This window comes from Thunnus maccoyii, chromosome 9, assembly GCF_910596095.1.
Source record: "Thunnus maccoyii chromosome 9, fThuMac1.1, whole genome shotgun sequence".
Classification (NCBI taxonomy): Eukaryota; Metazoa; Chordata; class Actinopteri; order Scombriformes; family Scombridae; genus Thunnus; species Thunnus maccoyii.
In genome coordinates this window covers 29,346,809-29,358,512 of record NC_056541.1, presented here as the reverse complement: position 1 = coordinate 29,358,512, position 11,704 = coordinate 29,346,809, and the positions used below count along the sequence as shown (strand labels likewise).

The 11,704-nt window shown below is 39.2% G+C and overlaps 1 protein-coding gene across 5 annotated transcripts in view; it reads right to left on the bottom strand.

Annotated features, from left to right (window-relative positions):
- The window catches only part of tet3 (tet methylcytosine dioxygenase 3), a 48,703-nt gene extending 38,374 nt beyond the window's left edge, over positions 1-10,329 (bottom strand). For 2 of the 5 annotated variants that reach the window (XM_042421146.1, XM_042421150.1), the window contains exons 1-2: positions 10,104-10,329; positions 6,751-7,636 (exon numbers count right to left, since the gene is read on the bottom strand). In XM_042421146.1, coding sequence (XP_042277080.1) covers positions 6,751-7,125 — 375 coding nt within the window. In that variant the 5' untranslated portion in view covers positions 7,126-7,636; positions 10,104-10,329. Of the gene's footprint in view, positions 1-6,750; positions 7,637-9,012; positions 9,148-9,898; positions 9,918-10,103 lie in introns of those variants that run through there. The other 3 variants (XM_042421149.1, XM_042421148.1, XM_042421147.1) reach the window with 3 other exon arrangements.
- Between the last annotated feature and the right edge of the window lie 1,375 nt (positions 10,330-11,704).

Below are 11,704 nucleotides of genomic sequence, written 5' to 3'. Positions count from 1 at the left end.
GTCAGAAATATCTGCAGGTGTCTTGAAACTAATGCAGAATCTGGAGGAAAATGTATTATGAAGATTATGTATCTAACACATTGCTCCTCAGATAAAACCTTTCCTCCCTCCTCTTTCAGATTTCCCCAGTCCTCAGTGGACATCATAATCCTGACATACTCATTTCTTCATTCAACCTTACTGTATTAACATGTCCTGTCTGTCGCTCTTGCCAACTCGCATTTAATAAGTCTCCCCCGACCCAGAAACTTCCTCCTGCTCAGCTTCAATTTCAAACACAAGGACACTAGCTACACATGGACACAGGCAAGGGCAGCTCATTATAGCTGGTCTGATTAAAATTTGCTTTTGGTTGCAGGAAGATGGACAGAAAAGCATGAGTGCTGGGGTTTACCTGCAATTTGATGTCAAGGTCTGGTCTTTCCCACTCTCTATACTGACAATAGCACTCCCCAGCCCACCCTCATTAATTTTACACACAAGAACAATTAGTCACCTGCCTCAAGAGGTGTAACTACAGTATGATTATAGACAGTACAGAAATTCAGCCAGGTTATGTTAATGTAGGCTCATGAGTAAAACACATATTTCGTGGTCACAGAAAAGATTTAGTCAAATTGTACATTTAAAATTGTGTGAGAGTGGATAGTTGTTATACTCCACAATCCTCAGAGTGCATATTCTGTATACCCAGGAGTTACATGTGCTGCCAATGTTCTCATTGAACAATAGTGAGCTGCAAGAGCAGTTAATGCAGGAGAAGATGGAGGATGTGGTTGTCACGCAATAAGGGACTCAGCTGCTAAATCCATACAGAGGTCAGAGGGTACAGATGAGGGATTGTATGTGTTTGTGTGTGGGGGCGGGGGGTACTGATGGATGGATGGTCACTTGGTTAAGAGCTGTTATGGAGCAAAGCTACGCCTACTGCACATCTCCTGATGCTTCTACTCACTACAAACATCTTGATCATCTTCAATGGAGACAGTGGACCTATGAAAATCTTTGAGAACCAATAGTGGTATTTTGGAATGAGGCCGCAGATAGCCCATCAATATTTAATATCTCATTAAATATCAGTATCAACAGTCTTAGAGGCAGGGTGAGGCAACAAGGTCACTTGGCCTGGCTGTGCCAGAGCCAGACAACACCACTGGCCAATGTTCAGTTTTTCAAGAAAGCCCAATTTCAGCCTAATAACCTTTGCATTACTGTCTACCATTATGGGTTGTTGGGATCTATAATCAATAAGAAATATGACTGCATGACTAAACAGATGTAATGAAACATACTGACTGAGAATGTGTTATTTGCCCATGTTACAGTTACATTTTGGCTACTACTTTTACTTACAGAGTGCAACTTATAATAACTGCAATAGTGGATAATCACCCCTATGTTGTTCCAATATTATAAGCACACAGCTGTGAACTAAACAAGAGTTTACAGTCATGCTAGCTGTTCTGTGAGGCTGTACTTAGGCACAGTAGTGCTTTAAGTGAAATGCTAATGTTATCATGCTAACAAGTGGATGTTCAGCAGGTTATGTGCACCATGTTTGCCATCTTAGTTTAGCATGTTAGCATGCTTACATTTGCTAATTAGCACCAAACACAAAGTACAATTGAAGATGACGGGAATGTCATTAGTCTTGTAGGTATTTGGTCATAAACCAAAGTATGCAACAAATTAAATCTGGACCTGATGATGGCACTAGATGGACAGTCAGGGTATCACTGTAGTTATTACAGTTATTACAGTTATTTCACTTAAAACCACAATTGTGAACCTCATGTTGGCACTAAAAGAAAAGTCAGAGGATCACCAAAGTCTTTAGGATTCATCCTCTGGGGAACACGGATGTCTGTACAAAATTTCAGGGCATATCAATTAGTTGTCGAGAAATTTCAGTCTGGACCAAAGTGGTGGACTGGCCAACAGACCGACAAACCTTTGCTTATGTGACTTACAATGATGTATAACTACTACTACTTTTAACAGCCATAACAAATATTTCTGTGTCTCTACAATGTTCATGATAAACAGTTTAGATAGATGCTAAATGAAGAATGACATGGGTGGAAAAGGTTTGGTTGAACAGTGGTAGAGTTCCCTCAGAGGTCAGGGGTTTTGAAATATGGAGGCTGTAAACCTCTATTACCCCTCAACAGCAAGACCGCCTCTCAAAAAGACAATGCTTACAGTTAGGAAACCTCTTTGAACAAGCCTGCCTCCCTCTCAGCTGCTGAACTCACATGACATAGACATGATCCAGAAATTTTTAACTGCAATGCCCATCGGTAGCAACAGGGTGCATGAATACGTTCACTGATTATCACTAGAATTATGTGTGTGAGAGCAAAGAGCTCTTCTGTCCCACAATAGTCTATGATATATGTAAAAGTCCCTTGGTGTCCCATTTTGTACCTTGTGCCACCAAATAGTGATAGTTTGTTGATTTAATACTGGTGTTGACAATAATTAGAGCAAAATCTACAAGTAGTGATGCATTCTCTGATCATCTGAATTGAATAACATAAAGAACTCAGTGTTGGGAGACTCCACCTTGTAAACTTTTTAGCAGACAAGATAGGACAGGCCTGAACAGTGTTGATGGAAACCCTGATTTCCTGTTTGTGGCTAAACAAATCTTGCACCTTTTCGTTTAGACTTCGGGTGCTCCTTAACACTGACATGTCCTTGTCTGCAAAGTCATCTACACCTCTGATCTACATCTCTTGACATATTGAGTGGTGGGGAGGTGTTATATTCTCAGACAAAAATATGCTAGTAAATGGTATGTGTCAATGGTTATAACAGGTATACATATGTCAAAACATCAGTCATTTCACAGCATGTTTTGCCTTTGCAGGTAGAACATGATTGCATGTCAGGCACTGACTTCTTATTAGAAACTTTGTTATTATCCAGGCTATGTTATATTCCAAACACTAATGGGCATAATGCAGTTTAAAGACTATATTCTGATCCTACTGTTTATTTTACCAATAGGACACTGATATGAGAAGTCATTAATCTGAATTGATTCTTGTAAAAAAATTCAATATTCTAGCGTGTTAAATGAAAGAAATGAAACATCATTTTCATACCAGATATATTGGTAATTGCACTGGCCTACAAAGATAAATACCAGTATCACCATATAAATATATAACATATTGAATTGTGCTGTTGTAAACTATGCATGTGGGGAGATAACAGTAATGACAATGAAACCTAAAAGAGGTCACATGAAACAACAAGTGAACTATTCCTCACTCTGCAGGAGACCCCCATGTGTTGTTGCTCCATCTTGTAAACTTCTAAGCAGACAGGACACAACAGGCCTGGACAGTGCTGGTGGAAATCCTGGTTTCCTGTTTGTGGCTAAACAACCCTTGTGCCTGTTCCTCTAGACTTCAGCTTTGTGTTCTTCAACACTAACATGTCCTTATCTGTCTGGATATTTTGGTGCATTAGGCTAGGCCTCTGCTGGTGCCCCAGAGGGGCTTGATCTTTTTAAATAAAGTATTTTATGAAAATGCTAAATGCTTAATTAATTTCACTCAAATTCTGATCTGTGTCATGCCATGAATATAATCTGTCAGTTAGTAACTTTTGATGTACACTAGTCCCTGTTATGCTCGGGATATGATATGGAAAATAACCTGGTTATTAATATCTCCAGGCTCTGTCTATTACACTCACAGCTGTCCAGACTGTGTTTTAGGATCAAATATTTATTTAAATTCTATTATTTCTTTTTTGACATTTCTCCTTTAGAACTTACAGTGCACACTGTAGGCCTGCATTAAAATTAGTGAGACGATTTAGATGTGTTTTACAGCTGAATGGCTCTAAAATTAAGAAAGTATAACCAGCTATTTTGTATAGTGTTCTATAGTATTTTTGGTAATATCCATACAGAGAGGATACTAGTGTTGATCTGTTGCAGGATTTAGATAGAAAATCTTCAATTATTATCTTCACCTAATTTTTATATGCAGTGGGGTTTTTGACAGCTGTCATTCTGGGAACAAACATCTGGATTTATAGCAGCTACCTAATACTTTTTTAAAAAATGCCTGAATTTGTTGGTCCCAATCTTGTTCCTGTAGAATGGCTCAGGAAATTCTTACTTACAACATTCAGAACGTAATCATTTATCATAAAAATGGCCCAGCTTGTCTGCAAATTCATCTAAACCTCTGGACATTCTTAGTGGTGGGGAGGTGTTTACAGGTGTAAACATTTATTAGTTTAATGATGTTGGATGCAAATAGTATCTTCATACATAGTAGGTCTATTATTTAACAAAACATTAAAAATAATTCCACAGCAAATTATGCTTTTTCACATTGAACATGACGGCTAGTCAGGCAGTTACTGGACTTTTATTAGAAACTTGGATATATGTTATACTCCAAACACTAATGGACAGGATGCAGTTTAATGACTATATTCTGATCATTTTCTCAATCAATACTACATTGATATAAGAAGCCCTTAATCTGAATTCATTGTAAAAAAAAAAAATTGAATGGATTCCACAAAAGTATGCCGTATGTTTGATTATCAGCATTTTTATTGTTATCTTTGTATTAGTATAGCATTTTTGTGTCTCTTTTAGTGTATTTAGTAAATATTTTAGCATGAAAATAAATAGGATTTGGAAATTGTCAAATGATATGTATGTTTCATTGCCATCATTTTTCTTACCTTTGTACCAACATAACATTTTAAGTGTCTCATAGTGGTTCATAAACTGTTTCCGAGGCTTTAAATCTGTCCGAACAAATTCTTTGAAAGACACTATATAATTATAAAATCTTCACGCTTAACCTAAACATTAAACCCTGTCTGGTCATCATGTAGTGTGAGAAAGTTGGTTAGTGTGGAAACAAAAACAGTGGCGACGTGCTTGTTTTGCTATCTATTAGCCTTTGGAGGGGCAGTAGGATCCATTCTTCTTAGTCATGCTTTACTAGCTTAGTCTGGTTTTTCCTGCTTCTCCTCCTCCAATACTGCTGACCATTTACTGCATCTTCCCGTCCTCCTCCTTGACTTTACAACCCATCCCCCCTACTGAAGACCCTGATGCACGTACAAACACACACACACACACACACATACACTTCCATTAACACACACAAGTGCACACTTTAAAAACATGCAGTGACTCTTTCTCTTTCTTCGCACACCCACACACACGCACACAAACACAAAATGGCCTAAGGTTAACCCCCACCCTCACTCAAAGCCTCAGAGGTCAAAGGACAAAGCACAGGCAACTGCAGGAATTCTCCACTGCTGCTGTTTGGTAGCCCTGACAGTCCCTCAACCATGCAAACACACACACTATCCACTTACAGTCTGTTGAAACAGGCAGACCACAGTTTTTTTCCTATTATCACAGGATATATCAGTAGATTTCAGCACTTGTGTGAAACATTTTCTGAACCACATCCATAACCATGATGACTACATCTGTATCTGTAGCTTATTAATGGTAGTTATAATTGGGTGTGCTCCTCTGTTTCTGACTGTAAAGACACTCAACTTTAAATAGATCAGTGTGTGCGGGAGGGGGGCAGCCACACTAGTTGCTTCCTGATACAGCTGCCACTCAGTTGGAGACATCATAGGCTGGAGCATGTGCACTCACAGAAGGCTGAGATAAGTCTAGATATAGTTCAAGGAGTTATTAGTGATGCATCTTATGAAAGCAATACCACATAGTTTACTGTAATAGTTCACAAGTGATTCCATTTGGAATCAGGCAATCCAATAAAAACATATCAACATATTCACAAAGCTTCAAATCGTATTCACCACAAAACACTAGAAGCATGTTGCCTTGTCAAAACTCAACCTGTGATCGTCGTGTAGCTTTCTCCAGTAGTACTACATTACTCTGTAAACTGTACATGTATACATTTGAGTTTTTTTTCAATTCCCAGTAGAAGTGTCACATCTGTTCGCATTATAGTGTGTGTCACTTGCTACTTAGAGTAAGATCTTTAACATATACACACATATATAGCACATGCAACAGAGTATCCCTCTAAATCCTGCCTAAGGAGAAGCAGGTCCAGACTTGACAGTTGAAGAATGCCAGCAGTGGGACCAGTGGCTGCAAAGCTCAATACAACATGTCTGGATGGACCTCTCCACCAAGATGTTGGTGAGGTCTGTAATGTAAGTACTTTAGTAAGTGGATGGATAAATGGATACACTCCTGGCTCTATTACAGTCTTCTGCTCAAGTACCTTGAGTGAGACTCTACAACACGACCAGAACTTACTGTGGCTGAAAGCAGGGTGACATAATAATGTGTTTTAGGTAGGATAAAAACAAAGCTGAAGCTATATCTCACTGTGACAGAAAACCACTAAAGATATTCAGAGAATCTCAGTAACTTCAGTAAACCTCCAAATATTAGCTGTCAACTCCAGCATTTGGAATCTCTCTCTATATTTAACAGTTACTGATAATTAGAGATACAACAACAAACTTTGTTGCTTTGCATAAGTAAGTCACCTGTCCAGGGTGTTTCTCTGAATTATGGCCACTGAATGCTCCCAATGTCACAGTGATATTGTACAAAGGCATAGAGAGTGGATGAACAGATGGAAGAATGAATAAACAAAAAGAGTAAGCTGACCAAGTTTCGACTGATATGTGCGACAGCTCAAATATTAATCGTCTTCCAATAGAGAATGAATGGAATATTGATTATCATATCTGTACCTCGCTCACCTCCCAGTTGCTCTGTCTTCTCTTCAGCTCGTCACATTTGCGCAGCTTGCAGATCTGTTTGCCCGTCTTGCGGTTCAGACAGTTTGCACAGGTACCACAGTTCTCCTTGCGGAGGCAGGGGGTGCAGGCACCACATTTCTTCCTCCTTTTCTTCTGGAGGTCAACACTGGTGTCCATGGAGGCATCACAGGGAGACAGAGAGAAGAGTCCTGCTTGCTGGTGTTCAGTCTCAATATACTTGCTCAGAGGAGACGTCTTCTCTAAAGATTTCCTATGCATGGGAAGAGACTGAGCCTCCACTGCATCCATAGAGAAATCATAAATGTCCTGTTGAGGTGGACTACGCCCTGCCCTCGGCCTGGGCATTGTGACTTATGCCTTTTCTGTCTATGAATTGGGGAGATTTAAAAACAATGATAAACGCAGTATTGTTGAGAGATTAAAATCAACACCAGCCAAACGTTGGTAAATATTTGGCTGCACTTGCAAATTCTGCCAGATCTTCATACAGACAGATATCTTGAATCAGTTTGTGGGTGATTTTGTAGATATTACACCGGCTGGAGAAACCCCCAATCCACTAAAGTCTGTGGGCTGTTGCCAAAAGAGTTAGCTTAATGTGCATCATTTTGTAGTCCGAGCCCCCAGGAACGACAAAGGGTTTTAAGATATAAGAGGGTCTTCTGAGATTGACAACTTAATTATTATATTGTCTTTTTGGTCACCCAGGTGGCCCTGGAAAATCCGTGTAGTAACTTCCAGTATGGAGTCCATCTTTCCCAGCTACCCTGAGGGATGGTTGGCGGTCCACCACAGTTTTGGCAGGGAAGGTGGAGCCTGGGGAGTCATAGCAAAGTCTGCCCAGCCTGGTCACAGTCTGGAAGTGTGCAGAGACAGCAAACAGGGTGAGACAAAACACTTTCAATTAACACTCGAATGCTAAAAAAACAAACATTTTTACACTTTTGTAGGTCTACAATGAGGGATTTGAACATTTAGGTATGATTGCTAATGTCTTTATGTCTACACTTTCTTGAGCAAATACACACTTACATACCATTATTCTACAGTATTTTACAGTACAAGCTGGAAGTAGCTGGACTGTTGGTATTCCCAGTTCTCTAAATATGTCACCTACACATGCACACCCTTCATGAGGCTAACTATCTCCTCAGCTACACTGCCAGTTGAGTTCAACCAAGAACAGGCCAAAAGATATTGTGCTTAAATGATATTGTAGGAGGTGCTAGTTAAACATAGTGAGCCCAATGAGGTATATATATTATGAAGCCAAGATGTTATAAAGTTTCACACCATATCATTAAGGCAACAGTTTTATGAACTAACAATTAATAATTTATCAGATTGCGGCTTGCTGCACTATTTTGAAAACAACAGTTTAATGACTGTCTAATGTGAATAATACTAGATGCTTCACCCTACATTAGAGTTTATTCAGACTGCTGTCTGGTAACTGTCTGGTTTCCCAAACACAGCTGTCAGTGCTGTGCATCTAGTTGGCTCATATCCCTACAGGCCTACGTGAGCAGTTTGAGAAGATACTGTGTTTTAATAGCAGACCCCACATGGACGGGGGCTTAAGTCTTCCTGAATGAAAGGAGGGGGGTGATAAGTTGATGCCAGGGACAGTCCTCTTTGTCTTGTGGTCACACGCTCCAGTCAACCGTCAATAAGAAGTGAATTGTTCTGAGAAAACTCAGTGTTTCTTTGCTGCTGCCTGGTTTCACAGCCTGCACTGACCGAACATATTTTTTTGAGATATTATGAGCAATACAAATGGAAGGTAAAAGTCGCATAAATTCAATTTGCAATCAAATATGTGTTTTCATTTATTTTAGTATAGTTTTAACTAAACTTACATAACCCAGTGAGATTGTCTTTAAAATGGATATGGATACAAAGAGAAACATGGCTGCGCCTTCTGAGGCGGGAAAATCACAAATTGTGTTCTATTGCAATAGAATAATTTGTTGCTAATGTTTGTTACATTCAGTTTAACACTCAACTGCAACTTTGTAAAGTAATTAAAAGACACTGGTTTAAAAGGAAAAAAACACTGGGATGTAACAAAGTAGTTACGCCAACTAAATTTTTTACCCAAACTTCTGAAATTTATCGGAGCCTTCAATTAAACGTAATAGTTTAGCTTGTTTGCAGCTCGGCTAGCTAGCGAACACATAGCCTGTGTTTTACCGTTTATCCAGCCTTAGCTGAACAGCACTGTTGTCTCACCTCTAGGGTTAACTACATTTGGACAGGTTAAGTATAATTTAGGGTACCAAACATGCCAAACGGGGGTCCATGGTGGTTGGTAGCCTATGATTTGGACTATTTTGTGAAAAGACTGGACCTGTCTACTTGACCACCGCGGACCCTCGCGGCCACGCGGACAAAAAGCATGAATTAATGGCCTTTACAGTGTAACTTCACGCTAGATTTAAAGCAAAGGTGCAGGTGACATTAATGACAAATTACCCTGAATGGAAATATTAGGGTTAGTATAATTAGGTAACACCTTAAAATGACAGAAAAGAGCAGTGTGATGCTCAGTGGGTTTTACTGGAGTCCTCCGCTTAGCTAAATGAAATACTATGATGGCAGTTATTTGACAACAGATAATGATAATAGTGCAGGGAAATTTAGTTTAAGTTGCACCAGCCTGTGGGAAGATAAATGCTTGTTGATAAACCCAGACTCAGCAGCCGAGGTGCTTAGGCAATGCTATCTGCAACAGCATTACTGTCTCGGGGTAATTTCATTGTTTGTATGCGCCCAGTCAGGAAGGTCAGTCCTGTCAAAAGCTACTGTTGTGTTACTGTACGTCCACGTGCTCACTGACAGGGAACTCCGCGACTGTCCTCTATCCCTGCGGGGAGCCCGACAAGCCCACACACATCAAAGGAATCAGATAAAAACTAACAGGCATCCTTAGATTTACATTGAGATAAATCCTGTTATCTCCCTACACTGTACTCAATACACATCCATTAGGGCTATGAGTGAGCTAATTGCTTTGGGTGACAAATACATCACTTTCACAGGGTGTGAATACACACACTGATTTAAAATGCTACTACATCCACGTGTCAGTCTCGAACAGTGTGGCGGAGATAAATACCTTATGATGGCATCCTTAAACACCATATCTCCACGCAACATTCAGCTGTCTGATAACTTTCTTATAACTATGTACTGTTCAGAAAGTTTTTTTTCAGAACATTAATGCAAACATACATAAAAGCCATTAAAAGCAACTATGCACAACATCCATGTCTGCACACAGGAGAAACAACAGTAACATTCACAATGAAGAAACAACCTACCACCTGCGATGAATCGATCTTTAAATGCGTCGATATTCTTCTTCACTCTGGGCGTTTAATTTGTCTTTAAAAAAGTTTAAAAACTAAAAAAAAACTCTAGCAAAAGTCGTCAACAGCATAGAAAAGTTGTAATATACAAAAAACCAAGAAAACCTTTGCATACCTAGAAAATACTCTTGCACGAAAGGGGAGAGGGAGGGAAAACTTATAATGACATAACTTTGACTTAAAGCTGGTTGATGTCTGGTCGATGGTGAGAGAGGAGGGTGGGGGTGGGGGAGGGCGGGGTTGTGTCTTTTGGAGGGGTTAAAGTTATCAGTAAATTATGGAGTGGACTCCCGCCAGTTGGAGCAAGGGGGGAGGGGAGGGTGAAAAATCACACAACTGGGATGTGAGGGTTAAAAGTGGTGCTGCTGAGTTTTAAGTAATGCCTCTGAAGTCATAAGATGATTTAATATGACCCTAATAATGCTGTAGTCATATCTTAATTGATATCAAAGAGTGGGTTTTCAACAGACTCCTGTGATGTTAAACCAGATGTTGTGACATCAGCAGGGGAATGAGTATAAGGACCTAAAGGTCTGATGCCCTGTCACCCGGCTGGACAGCGGCCCCAGCTGACAGAGTTCAGGTATCTCAGCTGCCTTTTATCACAAGAAAGTGTTAAAAGGCAGTATTGTGATCCACACTGGTAGACACAAGTGTCTGTGGACATTAGAACAGCCCATAGTGTCCATGTGATGTCCACACTCACACATAAACCTCCTTATGATTTACACATTATAAGGTCCAAAATAATCCTTGTGACTTCTGTTTTGGAGATCAAAACAAATGATCAAATGTTTTAGTAATTTACCAACTTCAAGTCTAAATCTAAGTCTAATCATAATCTAATCATAATTTAAAAAAAAAAAAAGGCAATCTCACCATCACTAACAATAATAAATGTTTTTGGGGTAATTTCTGGCCGTATCCAACAGTGAGTTGAGTACTGCCTAAATGTTTTTGTTTTTTTAATTAGATTATATTGGAGGGCAAGGATCTAGGAGAAATAATACCAAAGATTGTATCAGAGTATTTATGAGTTGTCCACTTCCCTCTAAGATAGTTTTATGTCATGTGCATTAAATTTGAATCACATTTACCTGACAATATCTTGTCATTCATCAGCCATTGATGTGTATTAGCATGTTTTCCAGGATTTCCAGGAGTCCCTGCATGTCATAATAATTTGCTGGTTTAGAATACAAAAATTGATAATTTTGTATAAAATCTAAATTCTCAGATCTTGGATTTGTAGCCCACAATGCTTGTATTTGTGGTTCTTTGTCATGAAACAGTTAGTGTACTTCATCCATTGTAAAGCATCTCACCATCATTACATTCAGTTCCACATACATTTACATTAATTCTTGATAACATATTAGACATTATTAGGCTCACAATATGAATACACTGGACTATAGATGATGGCTGAAACATTTCATAAATACACACTGACTGCAAAATAAGAATTTCATCATGTAGTGTAGCCTGTTGCTCAGTGTGTATGATGATAAAGTCTTTGCATCTTGAATTTTATGAATATTCATCGCCAGTGT